We start from the raw sequence: 24,373 nt of genomic DNA, 5'->3' as shown, positions 1-24,373 counted from the left end.
TTCTTAAAACAATAGATGTATTTATGCAAGGAGAGTCATGTTTGACTAATCTGAGGGAGTTGTTTATTTTCTGAAGGCTTATCTTAAAGTACCACAAAAGAGGTTGGAAAACAAGGTTACGCACACAAAATGCTGGAGTTACTCAGCAGGTCAAGCAGCATCTATTGAAATGAATGAACAGTCAACATTTCAGGCTGAGAAGTTCCTCCAGCAGTTTATGTGTGTTGCTCTGGATTTCCAGCATCTGCAAAATTTCTCGTGTTTTAAAGCATTCGGGTTGGGAAGTAATATAGTGTCATGGACTGAGACTGAGCTTGTAAAGAGAAGGAATGAACTGATCTTGCTCAGGCTATGGGTACGTAGCACAGGGATTGGTGTTTGAGCACCACCTATTTGCAAACTCCATCAATGAGTTGCCCTAAGGAATAAAATGTACTATTTCCAATTTTCCTTTCCTCCAACAGCAAAATAACAGAATTTCCCTGTGGCCAACCATTTTAATTGGATTGTAGTACTGTGCAGACGCAATAGAAGCATTCCCAGACAAATCCGGCAAACAGCAGGAAGTTTTCTCAGCGGGAGTCTTTGATTGGAGTATTGTACAGACACAGTGAAAGAGTTTCTGCAGAATTCCGGCGAAGAGCTTTAAAACCCATTCTCCATAAAAGAGGGGTACCATCCAGCACAGCGGCCCTCATCAGAGTGGTCTGAGTCAGAGCAGTAAGACTTTGGCTCAACAGGTCTTCAACAAGGACAGTCGGAGGCAAGGTAAGTAGGTAAGTTCATTCCTTATTTCTTATTTCTTTTTTTCTTATTTAACTCTTGAGAGACTAGGGGGTATGTCTACACAGTGTTCTGTTCTGGGTGTCAGATGTGAGATTTACAGGAGACTACCAGCCTCCAGCATCTGTGCCAGGTGCATCAAGATGCAGCTCCTCAGAGACCGTGTTAGGCAACTGGAGCTGCAGCTCGATGACCTTCGGCTTATTAGAGAAAATGAAGCAATAGACTGGGGCTACAGGGAGGTAGTCATCCCACAGCTCTTAGAGACTGATATGTGGATGACTGTCAGGAGCGGGAAGAGAGAATGTCAGATCGTGGACAGCACCCCTGTGGCCATCGCCCTCAATAAGTACTCCATTCTGAGTACTGTTGGGGGGAGGAGGCGACCTACCTGGGAGAAGCACCAAGTCTGGCTCTGTGGCCTAAAAACTAAGGAGCTGAAGAGGATGGCAGCGGTAATAGGAGACTCTGTAGTTAGGGGGATACATAGGCAGTTCTGCGATGCGAAAAAGAAACACGGATGGTAGTTTGCCTCCCAGGTGCCAGAATCTGAAGTGTTTCTGAAATGTTCATAATACCCTGAGAAGGGAGGGTGAGCAGCCGGAAGTCGTGGTACGTATTGGTACCAATGACATAGGCAGAAAATGGGAGAATACAGGGAGTTAGGAAGGAAGCTGAGAAACAGGACGTGTGCCAAGCAACAGTGAGGATGGCAATAGAATGAGGTGGCAGATAAATACGTAGCTGAAGAATTGGAGCAGGTGCAGGGATTCAGATTTTTAGATAATTGGGACCTCTTCTGGGGCAGGTGGGACCTGTACAAAAGGGATGGGTTTTACTTGAATCCAAAGGGGACTAATAATCTTGTGGGCAAGTTCACTACAGCTGTTGGAAGTGGTTTAAACGAATATGGCAGGGAGATAGGAACCAGTAAGATACAGCTGAGGAAGAGCTAGCAGGTTTGAAAGCACATGATGGGTGGAACACGAATGTCAGGAAGGACAAGCCAATGATTAGGTACAAATGCAGGCAAAGCTGAGTTAAATTGTACCACAGAGGCAAAATTCAAAGGGGCAAAGAATGCAGGACTGAAGGTGCTGTATTTATATGTGCGTAGCACCCAGAATAAGGTGGACAAACTCGTGGCGCAATTAGAGATTGGTCAGTATGATGTTGTGGGCATCACTGAGTCGTAGCTGAAAGAACACTATAGTTGGGAGCTTTAACATCAAACTATATACTTTATATGAAAAGGCCGTGGAAGAAGGCATAGGCGGTGCTGTCGCTCTGTTGGTAAGAGATGCAATTACATCTTTACAAAGCACTGATGTAGGGGCAGAGAATGGTGAAGTGTTGTACGTGGAGTTAAGAAACTGCAAGAGTAAAAAAACAATTATGGAATCATATATGGGCCTCCAAATAGTAGCCAAAATGTGGGGTTGAGATTGCAAAGAGCTGGAAAACACATGAAATAAGGGTAATGTCAGAATTGTAATGGGGGACTTCAATATACAAGACTGGGAAAATCACGTTGGCGTCGGATCGCAAGAGAGGGAATGCTTTATACAGCAAACAGGCTTGAGCTTACTAAGGGAAAGGCCATCTTCCTTCTTCATCAGCCCTTTAACCTTTTACACCTATCACCTCCCAGCTTTTTACTTCATCACCCCCTCCCCTACCCACCCGGCTTCACCTTCCAGCTTGTACTCCTTCCCCTCCCCTCAGTTCCTTATTCTGTTGTCTTCCACCCTTTCTTTCCAGTCCTGATGAAGGATTTCCACCCAAAATATCACCATAAATACTGCCTGACCTGCTGAGTTCCTCTAGTATTTTGTGTGTGAACCTCTGGATTTCCAGCATCTGCAAAATCTCTTGTGTAATATTTCCAATTTTGCTTAGTATACTGGGTTGGATTATCAGTAGAGAATGGGATGTAACGAAGCTGAAACGGTCCACAGACAATCTGGTGATTAGTTGGGAACGTGGAGATTAGTTTTAATATGGGAAAATGCAAAGTTATCCACTTTGGTGCACCGAACAGGAAGACAGAGTATTTTCAAGTGCTGAGACGTTGGGTATTTGAAAGGATGGAGGTGTCCTTGTCCAAAACTAACACACAGGTGCAGCAAGGAAAATAAGTGTATGTTGGCCTGTATTTTGAAGAGATTTGATTACAAAGGCAGAGGCATCTTACTACAGCATTTGCCTCCAGCATTTTGTGTGTTTTACTCTGGGGTTCCACCATCTGCAGAATCTCTTTGTGTTACTGCAATTATAATTTTTTTGGTGAGACCATATCAGGAGTATAGCAACCACTTAGTCCCTTACCTACAAAAAAATGTACCAACCGTAGAGAGTGCTCAGATGGCAGGTTTGCCATATGAAGAGACATTGAGTAGATTAAGCGTGTATTTTCCAAAGCTTGGGAGCATAAATCTCCTCCTGTCTTATGAGGATTGGATGAACAAGCTAGGGCTTTTCACTTTGGAGTGAAGGAGGACGAGAGGTGGTTTGAAAGTGTTGTTCAAGATGAACAGGGGCATAGATTGTGTGGATGGCAATTCGCTTTTTCTCAGGATGGAAATAGCTAATATGAGATGACATAAGTTTAAGATGACTGGAGGAAAGTACAGGGGGATGTCAGAGGTAAATTCTTCACACACAGAGTAGTGACTACATGGAATGCCCTGACAGGGGTGGTGGTAGTTGCAGGTGCATTAGGGTCATGACATATAGATGATATTTTTAAAAAATGGAGCGCTAGGTAGGAGGGAAGGGTTAGATTGATCTCAGTGATTCTGGATTAGCTTCTTTCCCTCTGCCATCATATTTCTGAATGGACACTGAACCCATCACATTTCCTCACTATTTTTTCTTTCTATTTCTTTTGGCACTACTAATGTTATTTAACTTTATATATAATTTAATGTCACCTCTTATGGGTGGTGTATATATGTATTTTCCCCTCAATCTTGTGTCATCTCCCACATCCTTTCTATCTGCTATTTCACGCCCTGGTATTTCTCCAGCTTCTCATACTCTTTCTTCGTGATGTTACTGTCATTCGGGATTGCCACATCCATTACTATAGCTTTCTTCTGTTCCTTGTCCACTTTACCATGTCTGATTGGTTGGCCAGCACCTGCTCACCAGTCTGTATTTGGAAGTCCCACAGGATGTCAGCTCTCTCATTTCTCCACTACCTTCTCAGGTGGACTACCTTCTCACATTTGGACTTGGAGTATCCAATCCATACTCAGCGCGGATGTTCCTGTCACAATTCCTGCAACCTGGTTGTGCTGTTCAGCGCGTGCTGTTCAGCGCATGCTGTCCCTGCCTGCATCTGGCACACTGCTACTATGTGCTGGATGGTTTTAGTGGATTTCTTGCACAGTCGGCATCTTGGGTCTTGTCTGGTGTGATAGACCCCTGCTTCTATTGCTGTCGTGCTCAGTGCCTGTTCTTGTGCAGTCCTTCAGCCCTGCCATTTCCAGCTCTTACATCAGCCACCTCCGATAACTAGTACATCCCGTGCAGTGGCTTGTCCTGCCATGGCCTCTGGTCCTCTGGCTCTGCTTCACCCACTTCCACTTCCATATCCCTGCCTGTTGTCAGCAGTATTCTCCTAGCAGGTCGTCCTTTGGGCCATCTTCCTGATATACTCACAGATGTTTTGCATTTCTTCCAGGACTGTGGCCTGCACAATTCCAAGTCCCTATCCTCCTTTATTCCGGCGGATGTACAGTTGCTCCACATTGGACTTTGGATGGAATCCTCCATGTATTGTTGGTAGCTTCCGGGTCTTGATGTCAGCGGCTGCCAGTTCATTCCTTGGCCAGCACACTACTGCGGCTGGGTATCTGATGACTGGTAGGGCAAATGTGTTGATGGCTCTGATCATGTACTTCCCATTCAGCTGGCTTCTTAGGACCTGCCTCTTTCTTTGGAAGTACTTGGATTTCATGACACATACCAGTGATATTAAACCTGATTCTAATTCTGATTGATCCTAGGTTAAAAGATTGGCAGATATTTCTCCTGGCTGAACTGTCTCAGGATAAGAGAAGACGATAAGGAGAATTTTTTTCATGAATTGTGGTGAATCTTTAATTGTCTATATTAGAAAGTTGTGGAGGTCAGTTATTAATTTTATTCAGAATGGAGACAGAGGTCTCTGGACATTAACGGAATCAAGGGATATGGAAATCGTGAAGTCAGACTGAAGATCAGATATGGTATTGAGGTGATCAGCCATGATCTTGATGAATGGGGGTGCAAACTTTAAGTACAAATGGCCCATCCAGGCCCCTATTTCTCAAGTATTCACATTTCTGACAAGTGGGTATAATTCAGAAATACGTTACTGTCTGTCATGCATTTTGAATTCCACCACAGACAGTCCCAAGCCTGGCTGCAAAAGGAGGAAGGTTGATCATAGGGCTAGCGACCTCATCCCATAAAAATCCAGTGCTACAGAAATGGCAACAGAAGATCCAAAGACCTCATCCCCGGGAGAGGAAGAAGAACTGGCCGAAGGCAGACTCTGGTGATTTGCTGTCAGTCAACTATGCCAGAGTAGGGGTGAAGGGCTTAATTAAAATATGCACTTTGGGGAGCTCTCAGGTTATGTCAAGTACTAACATATACAAGTATCTTTCTTCTTTAATAGCAATTCAATAAGAGTAGACTAAATTCTGCAGCTGAGTAAAACTGATCTAATACCTCATTTTTCTTTTAGTGCAATCGATAGTTGAAATATTTATGTTTAACATTGAACAGAGAACAGTGCAACACAGGAACAGGTGTTTTAACTCATAATTATGCCAACCATAATTCCAGTTTAAAGTAAACCTCTCTAACTATGTGTGATCCATAGCCCTCCTTTCCCCTCCATTAAGCCCTTTCACGTTACCATTTGCAAATGCTTCTTCTGGTGAATTGTGGTATTCAGTTTCTCCTGCTGTAGACAGTACGTCTTCATGATTTGTTCCACTATTTTTTCATTCTCCTCTTCTGTGTGCTCTCCAATGTGCAGAGAAGAATTACAAGTCTCTTTATCAGTACGTGATGAATTGCTACTTAAGTCCGTGGGAATCCCCTCTTTGTTTTTGTTGCTGACACTTTCACACTTGATGTATTCTTCATCTGCAGTGGAAGAGACTGAAGCTCGGTGACCTTTCAGGAGAAAAAGAAATGAAAAATTTATTTTATTTTTTATTTACAGATATAGCCTGGAACAGATTCTTCTGGCCCAACAAGCTGTATCACTCAGCAAACCACCTACTTAACCCTAGCCTAATCACAGGACAATTTACAATGACCAACTAACCTACTAACCGAGGGAGGAAACTGAAGCACCCGGAGAAAACCTATGGGGAGAAGGTACAAACTTTTTACAGACATCAGGATTGAACTCTGAACTCTGACACCCCAAGCTAACTGCTACACTACTGTGGTAACCTTTAAACCTTATAACACATTTGCATCAAGGAGCTATTTCAATCAGCGATATAAACCAAAGAAATTACTTTTCATACTAAAACAGATACTAAAATTCTAGGATTCCATTTTGAAATATTAAGGTTCTGAAGTCTTTTTAAAAAAGACAATGTTAAGAAATAGAAATCGTAAAAAATAGGAATGAGCAAACATTCAAGTAATAATTTTAATTATAATTTCTGCTTCAGTGTGGGAGCACAGTGCAGACCAGACTCGATGGGCTAAATGAATTCTGCTGTCTTATGAGTGTACAGCCTTTTGAACCTGTGCACCATATCAGTTTCTGTGGCCCAATCCTACTCATAACTGAGTTGTCCCATGTCTACAGATCCCTCAAAGTTGCTACGCAAGTTGATAGGGTAGTTAAGAAGGCTTATGGTGTGTCAGCCTTCATTAGTTCAGGGACTGAATTCAACAGCCATGAGGTTATGTTCCACCTCTATAAAACTCTGGGTAGACTAACTACACTTAGAGTATTGTGTTCAGGTCTGGTCACCTCATTATAGGAAGGATGTGGAAGCTTTAGGGAAGGTGCAGAGGATATTTACCAGGATGCTACCTGGATTAGAAAACACATCTTATGAGAACAGGTTAAGCGAGCTAGGGCTTCTCTCTTTGGAGCAAAGGAGGATGAGAGGTTACTTAATTTTGGAAAAATGGGGGGTGTCAGAGATAGCTCCCCCCCACACACAGAAAATGATAATGATAAGTATGTGTAATACAGTGCCGGAGTGGTGGTAGAGGTAGGTACATTAGGGACGTCTAAGAGACTCAGAAAGGCACGTGGATGAAAGGAAAATGTTAGGTTATGATGGAGGGAAGGGTTAGATTGATCTTAGAGTAGGTTAAAAGTTTGCTACAACATCATGGGCCGAAGGGCCTGTGCGGTGCTGTTTTATGTTCTATATTCTAATCCCATATCCCTTAATAGCACATTTCAACTGGTTTCAACATGGAAAAATTCTTTCTAGTTTCACTCGCAAGTTGCTCACTCTGATAGTAGATTACGAATCCCTTTAGTGTATAGTCCCACTGGAAGAAACAGTTTGCCTTTACTATTTTAAATACTTAAGTTGATAATTTCTTGGCTTTCTAAGTAGAAGTAAGTAAAAGTGTTATTCACTATTTAACCCATAAAGTCCTGGTATCATCTCTGGTGGATATGCACTTCCCATATCATAGTCAGTGGCCAAAAATACACTCAGAGGCCACTTTATTAGGTACAAAGGGTACCTAATAAATTGGCCACTGAGTGTATGTTCGTGGTCTTCTGCTGCTGTAGACCATCCACAGCTAGGTTTGACACATGTACAGACAGAGATGCTCTTTTGCACACCGCTGTTGTAACACGCAGTTATTTGAAATACTATTATCTTCCTGTCAGCTTGAACCAGTCTGGCCGTTCTCCTCCGACCTCTCTCATTAAGGTGCACTTTTGCCCACAGAATTGCCACTCACTGGATATCATTTGTTTTTCACACCTTTCTCTATAAGCTCCAGAAAACTGTTGTGCATGAAAATCCCAGGAAATCAGCAGTGCCTGAGGTCACTCAAATCACCGTGTCTGGCACCAACAAACAATCAACAGTCAAAGTCACTTAGAACATATTTCTTCCCCCATTCTGATGTTTGGTCTGAACAATAACTGAACCTCGAGCAAGTTTGCATGCTCTTATGCATTGAGATGCTGCCACACGATGGACTGAGTAAACCTGTTTCCTCTAAACTGCGCATGTGTGCAGTCTCACAGTCATTGAAATGTTCCCGCACACATAACCCTTGTTTCTGCAGAGCTGCAGTTTTCTTTTATACAATATGTCGCATAGTTTTCAGGCCGTGTAAAAATTTCCTGCGAGAGCAATGGTTGGTCCGCAGAACTGTAAATAAAAATTAGAGGGAACATTGCAGATATCTGCATTAATAAGCAAGTGTACAGGAGTATCTAATAGAATGGCCTCTGAGTGCAGAACACAAGAAGTCTGATCAAGATTCTGCACCAGTGAAGCATCATTTTTCACAACTGAATTCCAAACACTTTGAATTACGGATAGGATTCCATCAGCCTTTAAGAAAGGTTCTTCAACTGTCTGGAAGACTTCAATTATTTAGGTAATCAGATTTTTATATCTCTTTGCACTTCCATAGGCACTTGCCTCTCACCATAAAAAAAAGCTGAATAGGCTTGTGTCATTCTCTGATTCAAATCGGAGATATCTCACTACCTTCTCTTGAACTCCACCTTCCGTTTTTCTCCAGTCATAACCTATGATCTTAAGTAACTTCCTTCTTTCTTACACAAAGTTTACTCTGCCTTCTAGTCCAATATCAACTGTAAACTTGGAAACACAATTCTTTATTCTTTATTGTGTGCAATAAAGGACCAGCAGTTATAATGGGTGACTTCAATCTACATGTAGATTGGGTGAACCAAATTGGTAAAGGTGCTGAGGAAGACGATTTCTTGGAATGTATGTGGGTTTTTGAAAAAACATGTCGAGGAACCAACTAGAGAGCAGGCTATTCTAGACTGGGTTTTGAGCAATGAGGAAGGGTTCATTAGCAATCTTGCCGTGAGAGGCCCTTTGGGTAAGAGTGACCATAATATGGTGGAATTCTTCATTAAGATGGAGAGTGACACAGTTAATTCAGAAACAAAGGTTCTGAACTTAAAGAGGGGTAACTTTGAAGGTATGAGACGTGAATTAGCTAAGATAGACTGGCAAATGACACTTAAAGGATTGACGGTGGATATGCAATGGCAAGCATTTAAAGATTGCATGGATGAACTACAACAATTGTTCATCCTAGTTTGGCAAAAGAATAAGTCAAGGAAGGTAGTGCACCCGTGGCTGACAAGAGAAATTAGGGATAGTATCAATTCCAAAGAAGAAGCACACAAATTAGCCAGAAAAAGTGGCTCACCTGAGGACTGGGAGAAATTCAGAGTTCAGCAGAGGAGGACAAAGGGCTTAATTGGGAAGGGGAAAAAAGATTATGAGAGAAAACTGGCAGGGAACATAAAACCTGACTGTAAAAGCTTTTATAGATATGTAAAAAGGAAAAGACTGGTAAAGACTTTTGGATGTGGTAGGTCCCCTACAGACAGAAACAGGTGAATTGATTATGGGGAGCAAGGACATGGCAGACCAATTGAATAATTACTTTAGTTCTGTCTTCACTAAGAAGGACATAAATAATCTTCCAGAAATAGTAGGGGACAGAGGGTCCAGTGAGATGGAGGAACTGAGCGAAATACATGTTAGTAGGGAAGTTGTGTTAGGTAAATTGAAGGGATTAAAGGCAGATAAATCCCCAGGGTCAGATGGTCTGCATCCCAGAGCGCTTAAGGAAGTAGCCCAAGAAATAGTGGATGCATTAGTGATAATTTTTCAAAACTCGTTAGATTCTGGACTAGTTCCTGAGGATTGGAGGGTGGCTAATGTAACCCCACCTTTTAAAAAAGGAGGGAGAGAGAAACCAGGGAATTATAGACCAGTTAGCCTAACGTCGGTGGTGGGGAAACTGCTGGAGTCAGTTATCAAAGATGTGATAACAGCACATTTGGAAAGCGGTGAAATCATCAGACAAAGTCAGCATGGATTTGTGAAAGGAAAATCATGTCTGACGAATCTCATAGAATCTTTTGAGGATGTAACTAGTAGAGTGGATAGGGAAGAACCAGTGGATGTGGTATATTTGGATTTTCAAAAGGCTTTTGACAAGGTCCCACACAGGAGATTAGTGTGCAAACTTAAAGCACACGGTATTGGGGGTAAGGTATTGATGTGGATAGAGAATTGGTTAGCAGACAGGAAGCAAAGAGTGGGAATAAACGGGACCTTTTCAGAATGGCAGGCGGTGACTAGTGGGGTACCGCAAGGCTCAGTGATGGGACCCCAGTTGTTTACAACATATATTAATGACTTAGATGAGGGAATTAAATGCAGCATCTCCAAGTTTGCAGATGACACGAAGCTGGGCGGCAGTGTTAGCTGTGAGGAGGATGCTAAGAGGATGCAGGGTGACTTGGATAGGTTGGGTGAGTGGGCAAATTCATGGCAGATGCAATTTAATGTGGATAAATGTGAAGTTATCCACTTTGGTGGCAAAAATAGGAAAACAGATTATTATCTGAATGGTGGCCGATTAGGAAAAGGGGAGGTGCAACGAGACCTGGGTGTCATTATACACCAGTCATTGAAAGTGGGCATGCAGGTACAGCAAGCGGTGAAAAAGGCGAATGGTATGCTGGCATTTATAGCAAGAGGATTCGAGTACAGGAGCAGGGAGTTACTACTGCAGTTGTACAAGGCCTTGGTGAGACCACACCTGGAGTATTGTGTGCAGTTTTGGTCCCCTAATCTGAGGAAAGACATCCTTGCCATAGAGGGAGTACAAAGAAGGTTCACCAGATTGACTCCCGGGATGGCAGGACTTTCAAATGAAGAAAGACTGGATGAACTAGGCTTGTACTCGTTTGAATTTAGAAGATTGAGGGGGATCTGATTGAAACATATAAAATCCTAAAGGGTTTGGACAGGCTAGATGCAGGAAGATTGTTCCCGATGTTGGGGAAGTCCAGAACGAGGGGTTACGGTTTGAGGATAAAGGCGAAGCCTTTTAGGACTGAGGTTAGGAAAAACTTCTTCACACAGAGAGTGGTGAATCTGTGGAATTCTCTGCCACAGGAAACAGTTGAGGCCAGTTCATTGGCTATATTTAAGAGGGAGTTAGATATGGCCCTTGTGGCTAAAGGGATCGGGGGTATGGAGGGAAGGCTGGTGCAGGGTTCTGAGTGGATGATCAGCCATGATCATAATAAATGGCGGTGCAGGCTTGAAGGGCCAAATGGCCTACTCCTGCACCTATTTCCTATGTTTCTATGTTTCACCCATCCTATTCCTGCATATATAGAATGCAGTGAAAAGGCTAAAGCTCCTGAACACTAGGGAATACCATCTGTCACATTTCAGCAGTCCGAGAATGAAACGTGAATCCTCATGATCCGCAATCCCTAAAATATACTAGCCCTTGACAACATGTTCCAATTCCACACACTCAATTTTCATTAGCAATGCGATCACTCCAGCTGAGTATGATGTTCTCCCAAGGGGTTATTCTCTTAACTGAAAATGCCTGTGTGTGACTTTGCTTAATGTGGGGAGGCTGATGCACGGGCAGCCACCACACTGTCCTTGTCAGGTCGGGGTCACGGACCAGTGCCATGGCATGCAAGATGACTGGGGACTCTTCATTGCTGCAGCCTTCCACCACCGTCACTGCTGTTGTAATGTGTCACCACCTTCTGCCAGCTCCACCGTTGAGGTCTTGGTTGGATTACTATTTGTCTTTAACCTCCTCCTTGACTGTACCACCCTGGGTGACCTTACCAGAAGCTAAGCTCCAGGCAGCACCATTCTTGGGATCTCAAGAACTCACAAGCCTCTCCACCCAGGTCAAGGTGACTATCCCCAGAGAATCGTATCATATAGTAATGTTCGCTAATAACCTTCCTTACAGTATTTACTGTGACCAAAATCTACACTTGGCAGAGCAGTTAATACGAAAACCAGTTTGGAACCCTTTTGTTTTTAATGTCATCAAAGAAACTGAGCTCATTCTCAAGAACAAACTTTCAAATCCCCACTTAAACAGGATCTTGAAAATTACGGCATCCATAATGACAAATAAAAAATCATGCTCAAATCGTGCTTCCTCCAAGACATATTGCAATACCTAATCAACACATTGAACTCACATGAATGGTAGGAATCTGCAAATGAGGTGTTGCTTCCTTCCTCTTCTGGAGATGATGCGTAATACGAAATCAGCTTCTTATCCACATTTTCCTTCTGATGTTTCACCTCCTCCTCCAAACTTGTGGACGTGTCCATCGCAGATTCTTTATTCACCGGCTTAGTGGCATCTCTACATCGTTGTAAAGGTGGAGCCAATGAAACATTTGGAGCTATCACCTTATCGTACATATATAAAAGACAGCTGCAGAATTTTAAAACACGGGTTTAGTTAAAATCAAACACATGTATCACATTATGAAATGTGTACCAATATCTTCAATAAAGTTCAGTGTGAATTTTAGCTTCATAGTGCTCTGTGAAACTTTCAAAACATTGGTCTATTTTTAAATATATCAATTCAGAAGTATAGAGATTTGAAATTGGTTCTATAAAAATTACTGTACATATTCATCTCAACCAGAACTATTCCAATACCAACTAAAATTTCCTCTCTGATTCTCCCTTCTTTGGATACTGACTGATCTGCTGAGTCTTTCAAAATTTTCTCTTTTATTTTTATATTAATATAAGTTCTTATATATCGTCTTCTGAACACTGGTGGAAATGTGATGATTGTCTCCTTTATATTGTAAAGGTTACTTACATATGTTCTTAACAAATTCAGTAAATTAAGTTAATGATTATGTAAATAGGAACTTTGCTATGCAGGTGTTAACTGCATTTGATAATTCCGAAGCTTGTTCCAGTATATTCATATAATCGACTGTTCAACCCAAATACTGTGGTTAGCTATGAATATCAGATGACTGGATGCATACAATGTCCCAAAACAGCCTTTTAATAGAGTACTTGTTTAGTCAAAAATATTTCCAAATTCAACTACTTTGTGCAAATTAAATACACTTGCAAAACAACTAATTCAGCATCACAAAAGCAAGAACGTTAATGCTGAGGCTTTATAATTTACTGGTCAGACCACACAGAGCAGTTTTATCTGTGTACATACATCTATTGATGCTTCTGGACACATCTTCAGTGTTTCGGGTGTTTCGGGTCTTTCAACATCATACAACCTCCTCCAGGTGACCCAGCCAGGGCTGATCAGACCCCAGCTTGTGTCCAGATGGCTAGCTACTTATCACTCCATGGCTGTCCTTTTTTGAGCCACAGCCATCTTGAGGCCCTCTCTGCCGCATCGGTGGTACTGCGGATGGCTCTCCTCTTCCTCTCTCCCTCGATGCCCAAAATGCTGAAGGCTGTAACTAAGGAACGGGCCGCAAATCCCCTACAACCAACCCGAAGCTTATGCTGGAATTGGAGAGAGTCCAGAAGAAGCTCAAGAGAATTAATCTGGGAATGAAAAGGTTAATGTATGAGGAGCGTTTGATGGCCCTGGACCTGTAGTCATTGGAATTCAGAAGAATGAGGGGGGATAGCAATGAAAACTACCGAATATTGAAAGTCCTAGATAGAGTGTACATGGAGAGGATGTTTCCAATAGTGTAGGAGTCTAGGACGTGAGGGCACAGCCTCTGAATAGAAGAATATCCCTTTGGAACAGAGATAAGGAGGAATTTCTTTAGTCAGAGGGTGGTGAATCTGTGAAATTCATTGCCACAGACAGTTGTGGAGTCCAAGTCATTGGGTACATTTAAAGAAGAGGTTAATAGGTTCTTGGTTAGTCAGAGCATCAATGGTTCTGGGGAGAAGGCATGAGAATAGATTTGATAGGGATAATAAATCAGCCATGATGAAATGGCAGAGTAGACTCAATGGGCCAAATGGCTTGGTCCGATATCTCATGTAAGTCAGTGATAATAAGCCCAATTCTGATTCTGAAAAGCAGACACATTTGCAGATTTCTCAGTTCTTTCCAAATGCTGAAAGCTGATCAAACAAAAGACTTCAAAGTACGAGATACATACTTTGAGGTAAAATTTCTTCCCAAAATATACGACTCAACCAAAAACCAGAGAAAACGTGATTAATAACATGTAATGAGGCAATTTACTGGTCTTGAGGTACTGAGGAGGCAAAATACCTTATAAGTTCCACTGATTTAACTGAAAGGATATATTTTCATCTTGCTAAATACACAGATCTGCTGCCAATTAGAGAGACCATCCAACCTTCACTTCCAGAATCAATCTCAAGACTCATAGTGGAGGTGGTGTTGGCAATGCACAGCAAGCTGAAAATTAACCAGAGGGTGGTTTATAATTGTATTCAGTGTTACATCACTGCCAAATCTGTGTGTAATATTTTGTGCTTCTTTACGGAGGTGTGGAAACACAAAACAGCATGGATGTACTGGAGTTAGCAAATCCAGAGTAAATCCACAGATCCGTGCTGAGTATAGAGCTCTGTTCAGGCCATTCAACTTGGGAATGGTATGACAAAGCACAGAGCTTTTATATAAAAGAGATTAGAGATAAGTTTTATTTGTCACATGTACATCAAAACATGAACTGTTTGGTTAGAGTCAAATCAAATCAGCAAGGATTGTCATGGGGAGAGCCCACAAGTGTTGCCACACTTCTGGCACCAACATAACATGCCCACAGTTTACATACTCTAACCATCTGGAATGTGGGAAGAAACCAGAGCACTGGAGGAAACCCACGCAGTCACGGGGAGAACGTACAAATTCCTTATAGGTAGTGACATGAACTGAATTCCGATCAGTGATCAGTAGCGCTACACCTACCATGCCACCACAGAATTAACTGTTGGGTGATTTTTTTATTCGTTTCCATAGATGCTGCCTGAACTGCTGAGTTCCTCCAGCATTTTGTGTATGTTTCTTTGGATTTCCAGCATCTGCAGACTCCCTCGTGTTTGTGAAGACGAAATTTCATTTATTTTATTTAGAGATACAGTGTGGAACAGGCACTTCTGGCCCAACAAACCTCACCGCCCAGCAACCCATCTATTTAACCCTAGGCTAATCACAGGACAACTTACAATAACCTAGTTCATTTTTGGACTGTGGCAGGAAACTGGAGCACCCAGAGGAAGCTTACGCCGTCACAGGGAGAACGTACAAACTCCTTACAAGCGTATGGAAATGAACTTGATGTCACTCTGGGCTGGTGCTAACTGCTATGATACCGTGGCTTTCTGAAGGATTTAGTTTTACAGTTCCCATCTATAGGATCTGAAATATAAGGTAACATTTCTGCATCTTATTGCAACTAACAGCTAGTTAGTAAACACAGCACAAAATAACGCCACAAAAATCAGCAATGATGTCCTATTTCATCTTCAGATGGTGTCTGGTGAGGCTATTGTGCGAATACCAGACTGTTCAACCCATACAGCAAGTTTCCCAGTAGAAGACAGCTTGTGAGGTGATTTGTTCTCTCTGTTTGTACAGGCTTCAAATACATGGATTCGACATTCTCAATACCATCCTGAGTATTCCTTCTCCAATTTGAGCAGCCATGAGCCAAGAATTCTCAAGAGGAGGCACTGACAGCATCCTACAATATCCTCCTCCAGCCACCTGGAGATCACAACAAAGCCAACAGTACAGTGAGCATTTCAGGACTGGTGTTCGAATCATGTACTCTGTCCAACAGAGACAAGTGCGTGAAATCAGGCCCTCAGTACTGAAAAAGGAGGCCAAAGGAAGAACCCTCCCATCCATCCCACAATGTCCTACCATTAGGTAGAAGATACCTACTAGAGCATTAGGACAAAAACTGTTGGGATGGGAAACAGCTTCTTCCACCAGGTCGTGAGACTTCCTGAACTCCCTGCCACCACCCAAGTCTCATCACTTATGAAGTGCCAGTGGTGTTATACTGTTTACTTTTAACTTGTGTCGAAAATGCACTTTATGCTAAGTGTCAGTCTTCTGAATATATTTTGTTATTTGTTAATGTATTTGTGGTATTATTACTAGATGTTTTGTGTGTGAGTTATACAGTAGATCTGTTGGAAATTAGGACGGAGAAATGGCAGATGGAGCTTAATCTGGGCAAGTGTGAGTTGTTTTATTTAAGAGATCAGATACAAGAGGGAAGTGAACACTAACGCTGGCGTTAAAGTTCAAGTTTAAGCTTATTGGCATTCAACTGTCTACATGTATATGGTTGAATGGCAATAAACTTAAACTTGACCTTGATGCCAATTTTAGTGTACATTTCCTTCTCTTATCTGATCTCTTAAACACCTCACACTCGCCGAGATTGCTCTATTTGCCATTTCTCCACCCTAATCTCCAACAGATATACTGTACGTCAAGCTGTATCCTCTGATAACTTTTGCTACCAACCATAACTTCAACAATTTCTGTATCATCAGCAATACAGTCATTGTTGGTTAATAAATACTCAGAATCAGACAAATTTTCTTGTTTAGACAGGGTATCAAAGATTACAAGAAGGTAGGAGAATATGGTTTGAGAGGGATAATAGACCAGCTATGATGGAATGGCAGAGCAGACTTGATGGTCTGAATGGCCTAATTCTGCTCCAATGCCTTATGATCTTATGGTAATATTATTGATCAGATCACCTACTGTTTTATCCATATGATTTACATCTATCACAAACAACAGAGGATAGCGTATGAAACCAAGAGCCAAGCCACTGTCAGCTTACGAGAGGAAATGCACGGGATCAGAGGGTTGTAGACTCAGATAGCTCCATCATGGGCACTAGCATCCCAACATCGAGGACACCTTCAAAAGGCAATGCCTCAAAAAGGCAGCATCCACCAGAATCAGAATCAGGTTTATTATTACTGGCATGTGTCATGAAATTTGTTAACTTAGCAGCAGCAGTTCAATACATGATATAGAAGAAAAATAAATAAATAGCTGTATATGTATATTGGTGATTAAGAATCGTGCAAAACAGAAATAATATATATTAAAAAAGTGAGGTAGTGTTCATGGGTTCAATGTCCATTTAGGAATCGGATGGCAGAGGACCTTTACCTCCAGGATATGTCTCTTCTCATTTTTACCATCAGAGGGGAGGTGCAGCAGCCTGAGGACACATGCTCTTCACTTTAGCAACAGCTTCTGCCCCTCCACCATCAGATTTCTTTTAGACTTTTTTTTTAATATGTCATTATCATCATCATGTGGTATGATGTGGACAATCATGGTCTTTGACCATGATTGTTCTCAGCAAATTTTCTGCAAGAGTGGTTTGCCATTGCCTTCTTCTGGGCAGTGATTTTACAAGATGGGTGACTCCAGCCATTATCAATACTCTTCACAGATTGTCTGGTGTCAGTGGTCGAATAACCAGGACGTAATATGCACTAGCTGCTCACACGACCATCCCCCACCTGTTCCCATGGCTTCACATGACCCTGATCAGGGGGCTAAGCAGGTGCCACACTTTGCCCAAGGGTGACCAGCAGGTTAGCAGAGGGAAGGAGGGTTTTACATCTTTTTTGGTAGAAGTGCATCTCCCATAAATATATTTCCTATTATTTATGTATATTTCTTATCATAATTTATAGTATATTTACGTATTGCACTGTACTGCTGCTGCAATACAACAGATTTGACAACTAGATTCTAGATTTCATCATTACACATGAGTAAAATCAGGCTTCAGCCACAAGGGGGCATCCAAGCATAATTATCACAATATGCCTCCACATGAAAAATGCTTAAAATAAAAGCATATTTAAATTTTTGTCTGCAATAAGCAGACATGAATTTAGTTTATAAGAACCTGTATTATGTGAAGGACTTCTGGCAATATTACAATGTGGCAGCAAGGTAGTAAAATCATTGCTCAAAATTCTGCTACAGGGAAGAGGATATATAACATCCACATCAGAACCACCAGACTCAAAAACAGTAACTACCCCCATGTAGTAAGGCTGCACCTCCACCCACTAACCCACCCCACCACCACTACTTTACCATTTCCTGTTAGAAACACCTTATGTACAAACATTCCTGTACCTAGCATCATTTATGTACATATAATAAATGTACAGTTGATAGAAAAAGTTTGTGAACCCTACGCAATTACCTGCTTTTCTGCATTAACTACTCATTGAGTCGGCTTCGCCATTTCATCATAGCTGATCCACTTCTCCTCTCAGCCCCAGTCTCCTGCTTTCTTCCCATATTCCTTCATGCCCTGACCTATCAATAATCTATCAACCTCTGCCTTAAATATATTCCAAAAGACTTGGCCTCTACAGCTGCCTTGGGCAAAGAATTCCACAGATTCACCACTCTCTAGCTAAACAAATTCCTCATCTCCGTTCAAGATTCTGAGATTGTGACCTCTGGTCTTAGACTCTCACCATAGAAAACATCCTCTCCACAAGGCCTTTCACCATTCAATGGGTTTCAATTAGGTCACCCCTCATTCTTCTGAATTCCAGTGAATACAGGCCCAGAGCCATCAAACACTCTTCCACACTTCATAAGACAAGCCACTCAATCCTGGAATCATTTTTGTGAGCCTCCTTTGAACCCTCTCCAGTTTCAGCACATCCTTTCTAAGGGACCCAAAATTGCTCACAATACTCCAAGTGAGACCTCACCAGAGTTTTATAAAGTCTCAACATTAGACCCTTGCTTTTATATTTTAGCCCTCTTGAAATAAATGTTAACTTTGCATTTGCCTTCCTCACCAGAGACTCAACCTGCAAATTAACCTTTAGGGAATCCTGCACAAGGACTCCCAAGTCCCTTTGTGCCTCAGTATTTTGTATTTTCTCTCCCTTTAGAAAAGTCAACCCAGTCATTTCTTCTACCAAAGCGCATGATCATACACTTCCCGACACACTATTCCATCTGCCATTTCTTTGCCTATTCTCTTAATGTCTAAGTCCTCGTGTAGCCTCTTTACTTTCTCAAAAGTATTTGCCCCTCCACCTATCTTCATATCATTTGCAAACTTTGCAACACAGCCATGAATTCCACCATCCAAATCACTGACATATAATGTAAAGATAACAGGTCCCAACAAAGACACCTGTAGCACACCACTAGTCACCAGCAACCAACCAGAAAAGACTCCCTTTATTCCCAGTCTTGGGCTCCTGCCAATCAACCACTGCTTAATCCATGCTAGAAACTTTCCTGCAATACCATGGGCCCATAGCTTGTTATGTAGAATCATGTGTGGCACTTTCTGAAAGACCTGCTGAAAATCCAAGTGACAACATCAACCGAATCTCCTTTGTCTATCCTGGACATAGAACATAGAATATAGAAATTTACAGCACATTACAGGCCCTTCGGCCAACCATATAACTTAGTCTAGAGACTGCCTAGGATCTCCCTAGTGCATAGTCCTCTATTTTTCTACGTTCCATGTACCTATCTAAGAGGCTCTTAAAAGACCCTATTCTATCCATTTTCACCACCGCCACCAGCAATGCATTCCATGCACCCACCACTCTCTGTGGAAAAACGTACCCCTGACATCCCCTCAGTACCTATTTCCAAGCACCTTAAAACTATGCCCTTCCATGTTAGCTGGGGAAAAGCCTCTGGCTATCCACACGATAAATATCCCTCATCATTTTATACACATCTATCAGGTCACCCCTCATCCTCCGTCACTCCAAGGAGAAAAGGCCAAGTACACACAACCTATTCTCATAAGGTATGCCCTCCAATCCAGGCAACATCTTTGTAAATCTCCTCTGCACTCTCTCTATAGTATCCTGCTTGTTATTTCTTCAAAGAATTCCACATTTGTCAAGCAAGATTTTTCCTTGAGGAAACCATGCTGACTACGGCCTATTTTATAATACGCCTCCAAGTACCCAGAGACCTTAACCTTAGTAATCCACTCCAACATCTTTCAACCACTGAGGTCAGACTAACTGATCTATAGTTTCCTTTCTTCTGCCTCTCTCCTCTCTCCCTTCTTGAATAGTGGAGTGGTGTCTGCAATTTTCCAGTCTTCCCGAACCATTCCAGAATCTAGCTATTCTTGAAAGATCATTACTAATGCCTCCACAATCTCTGCAGCCAACTCTTTCAGAACCCTGGAGTGTACACCATGTGGTCCAGGCAACTTATCTACCTTCAGACCTTTCACCTTGCCCAAGAACCTTCTCTCTAGTTATGGTAACATCGCACACTTCATGACACTTGACACCTGGAACTTCCACCATACTGCTAGTGTCTTCCACAGTGAAGAATGACGCAAAATAATTATTCAGTTCATCTGCCATTTTGTTGTCCCCCATTACTATCTCTCCAGCATAATTTTCCAGCTGTCTGATGTCCACTCTCTCCTCCCTTGTACAGTTTATGTATCTGAAGAAACCTTTGGTATCCTCTTTAATATTATTGGCTGGCCTACTTTCATATTCAATCCTTACCTTCTTAATAACTTTTTAGTTGTCTTCTGTTGGTTTTTAAAAGCTTCCCAATCCTCTAACTTCCCTCTATTATATCCCAATCCCTTTGGCATTTATGTTGGCTTTGACTTCTCTTGTTAGCCATGGTTGTGTCATCTTACCTCTAGAAAACCTCTTCCTCTTTGGGATGTATATATCCTGTGCCTTCTGAATTGCTTCCAGAAATTCCAGCCATTGCTGCTGTGCTGTCATCCCTGCCAGAGTTCTTTTCTAATCAATTCTGGCCATCTCGTTTCTCATGCTTCTTTAATTCCATTTACTCCACTGTTACACTAATACATCTGGTTTTAGCTTCTCCTTCTCAAATTTCAGGGTGAATTCAATCATATTATGATTATCAGAATGGCAGGCAGTGACTAGTGGGGTACCGCAAGGCTCAGTGCTGGGACCCCAGTTGTTTACAATATATATTAATGACTTAGATGAAGGAATTAAATGCAGCATCTCCAAGTTTGCGGATGACACGAAGCTGGGTGGCAGTGTTAGCTGTGAGGAGGATGCTAAGAGGATGCAGGGCGACTTGGATAGGTTGGGTGACTGGGCAAATTCATGGCAGATGCAATTTAATGTGGATAAATGTGAGGTTATCCACTTTGGTGGCAAAAACAGGAAAACATTATTATCTGAATGTGGCCAATTAGGAAAAGGGGAGGTGCAACGAGACCTGGGTGTCATTGTACACCAGTCATTGAAAGTGGGTATGCAGGTACGGCAGGCGGTGAAAAAGGCGAATGGTATGCTGGCATTTATAGCAAAAGGATTCGAGTACAGGAGCAGGGAGGTACTACTGCAGTTGTACAAGGCCTTGGTGAGACCACACCTGGAGTATTGTGTGCAGTTTTGGTCCTCTAATCTGAGGAAGGACATTCTTGCCATAGAGGGAGTACAAAGAAGGTTCACCAGATTGACTCCCGGGATGGCAGGACTTTCATATGAAGAAAGACTGGATAAACTAGGCTTATACTCATTGGAATTTAGAAGATTGAGTGGGGATCTTATTGAAACGTATAAAATCCTAAAGGGTTTGGACAGGCTAGATGCAGGAAGATTGTTCCCGATGTTGGGGAAGTCCAGAACGAGGGGTTACGGTTTGAGGATAAAGGCGAAGCCTTTTAGGACTGAGATTAGGAAAAACTTCTTCACACAGAGAGTGGTGAATCTGTAGAATTCTCTGCCACAGGAAACAGTTGAGGCCAGTTCATTGGCTATATTTAAGAGGGAGTTAGATATGGCCCTTGTGGCTACAGGGATCGGGGTTATGGAGGGAAGGCTGGTACAGGGTTCTGAGTTGGATGATCAGCCATGATGATACTGAATGGCGGTGCAGGCTTGAAGGGCCGAATGGCCTACTCCTGCACCTATTTTCTATGCTTCTATGTTTCTACTTGCCCCACAGGCTCTTTTATCTTAAGCTCTCTAAACAATTTTGTTTTTCTGCAGAACACCCTATCCAGAATAGCTGATCCCCTAATGGGATCAACCACAAGCTGGTCTAAAAAGGAAATTCCCCCACTGGAATCTAGCACCAGCCCGATTTCCCCATCTACCTGCATATTGTGAAATTTCCCACGATCATTGTGACACTGGCGTGTTGGGATCTCCCATTGTAATTTGTAGGCCACATCCTTAATACTGTTTGGGGATCTGTATACAACTTACATGAGGGTCTTCTTACCCTTACAGTTCCTTAGCTCTATCCACAATGATTCAACACTTTCTGACCCTATATCACCTCTCCCTAATGACTTGATTTCATTTTTTTTTACCAACAGAGCAATGCCGGCTCCTCTGCCTTCCTTCTCTAAAATGGTCTAAAATTCTTCCTCACTGTTGTGCAAGTCTGATCAGCAGCAACAGGAAATGTTTGGTGGAGGTTATTGCTGCCAAAGGAGGTTCTACCAGTTATTCAATACAAGGGTTCACATACCTTTTCTAGCCTGGACTGTGGATGATTAAACAATGTGTTCAATAAAGACATGAGAAATACAATTGTTTGTGTGCTATTAGTTTAGGCAGCTTGGGTTTGGATATTATTGTGACTTAGATGAAGATCAGACCACATTTATGAGTAATTAATGCAGAAAACCAGGTAATTGCGAAACATTCACAAACATTTTCTTACAACTGTATACGGTAGCATATACACACAGTGGACACTTTATTACGTACCTTCTTTACCTAATAAAGTGGCCACTGAGTGTACTTTTGTGGTCTTCTGCTGCTGTTGCTCATCTACTTCAAGGTTCGACATGTTGTGTGTTCAGAGATGCTCTTCAGCACACCGCTGTTGTATCAGAAAATCATGATTTTCTGATCCCTCTTAGTAACGCGGTGCTTTCACCCACAACACTCCTGCTTACTGAATGTTTTTTTTTTATCTTTTGCTCCATTTTCCGTATACTCTAGAGACTGTTCTGCATGAAAATCCCAGGAGATCAGCTGAGTTTCTGAGTTACTTGAACCACCCCATCTGGCACCAACAATTATTCCACAGTCAAAGTCACTTAATCACGTTTCTTCTCCATTCTGATGTTTAGTCTGAACAACAAATGAACCTTTTGACCATGTCTGCATGTCTTTATACATTGCGTTGCCACACATGATTGACTGATTAGATATTTGCATTAAAGAGCAGATGTAGAAGTGTAACCAATAAAGCAGCCGCCAGGTGTATACATACTTTGAAAAATAAATCTACTTTGAACTTTGGAGCAGAATTTTAAACAAGTTGCAGCTTGTTGAGACAACCAGATGAGTAAACAATAAGGAGAGAATGAGAGTGGGTAAGACTGGAAGTGATAAATCTTCCATTTCAGTACTGAATTATATGCAGTACACACCACTGCTGAGGAATTGGCGACAGGTCATTTGGGAAACAGAATGGGTGTGGGAATGCAAGCTCAGTTCAGATTTAACATATGCTAAAAATTCATCTGGCCCTATTCAAGATGGTTCATGGACTGTTTAGAAATCCGATGGCTTAGGGAAAGAAGCTGTTCCTGAAACAGTAAGTGTGCATCTTCAGGCTTCTGTACCTCCTTCCTGACAGTAACAATGTGAAGAAGGCATGAGCTGGGTTGTGAGTATTCCCAAAGATGGACACCCCCCTTCTGCAGACCTTACCTTTTGAAGATTTCCTCGGTGGTAGGGAGGCTAGTGCCCAAGATGGAGCTGACTGAGTTTACAGTCATCTGCAACATTTTCCAATCTTATGCAATACTGACATCTTATTGACTGTAGATGTAAGTTACATCAACTAAACGAGATCCATGAGAAAATTACAGATGCTGGAAATCCAAGCAACACACACACACACACAAACAGTGCTGGAGGAACTCAGCAGGTCAGGCAGCATTTATGGAAAAGAGCAAACAGTCAACGTTTCGGGTCAAGACCCTTCATCAGGTCCTGATAAAGGATCTCAGCCTGAAACGTCGACTATTTGCTCTTTTCCATACATGCTGTCTGGCCAATGACATTTCATTTTTGTTATCTTATTATTCCCAAGTATATTCCAAACTAAAATTAACATCTCTAATAGAAAAAGTGAGTGTTTTGAATTGACAGCCATTTAGATGACCCAACATGCAAGGATTTCCAAAGATAACACATATTAAAGAGGTTACAATTACTCAAAAGTTCTTTCAGCCGTCACGTCAGTCACTGAACAACCGCTTTGTATCAACACAAGAATAGAAGACACCAGCATAACATAGAACACAGAACAGTACAGACCCTTTGGCCCACAATGTTGCGCTGACCTTTTAACCTACGAGGATCAATCTAGTAGCCCTTCGCACCCATATCGCCCTCTATTTTTCTTTCATCGATGTGCCTTTCCAAGAGTCTGTTAAACGTCCCTAATGTATCTGCCTCTACCAACTACCATGGCAATTCGATTCACACACTCATGATTCACTGTGTAAAAACCCACCTCTGACATCTCCCATATACTTATTTCAATCACA

General features: G+C 42.0%; 1 protein-coding gene across 3 annotated transcripts in view; it reads right to left on the bottom strand.

Moving 5' to 3' along the window:
• Positions 1-24,373, bottom strand: part of LOC140196166 (ski-like protein) — a 112,811-nt gene that overhangs the window by 14,647 nt on the left and 73,791 nt on the right. For 2 of the 3 annotated variants that reach the window (XM_072254918.1, XM_072254920.1), the window contains exons 4-5: positions 12,041-12,282; positions 5,696-5,958 (exon numbers count right to left, since the gene is read on the bottom strand). In XM_072254918.1, coding sequence (XP_072111019.1) covers positions 5,696-5,958; positions 12,041-12,282 — 505 coding nt within the window. The remainder of the gene's footprint in view (positions 1-5,695; positions 5,959-12,040; positions 12,283-24,373) is intronic. The other variant, XM_072254919.1, reaches the window with a different exon arrangement.

This window comes from Mobula birostris, chromosome 4 (genome assembly GCF_030028105.1).
Source record: "Mobula birostris isolate sMobBir1 chromosome 4, sMobBir1.hap1, whole genome shotgun sequence".
NCBI lineage: Eukaryota > Metazoa > Chordata > Chondrichthyes > Myliobatiformes > Myliobatidae > Mobula > Mobula birostris.
Note: the sequence above shows the minus strand (reverse complement) of the source record. Positions and strands in the feature narration are given on the sequence as shown.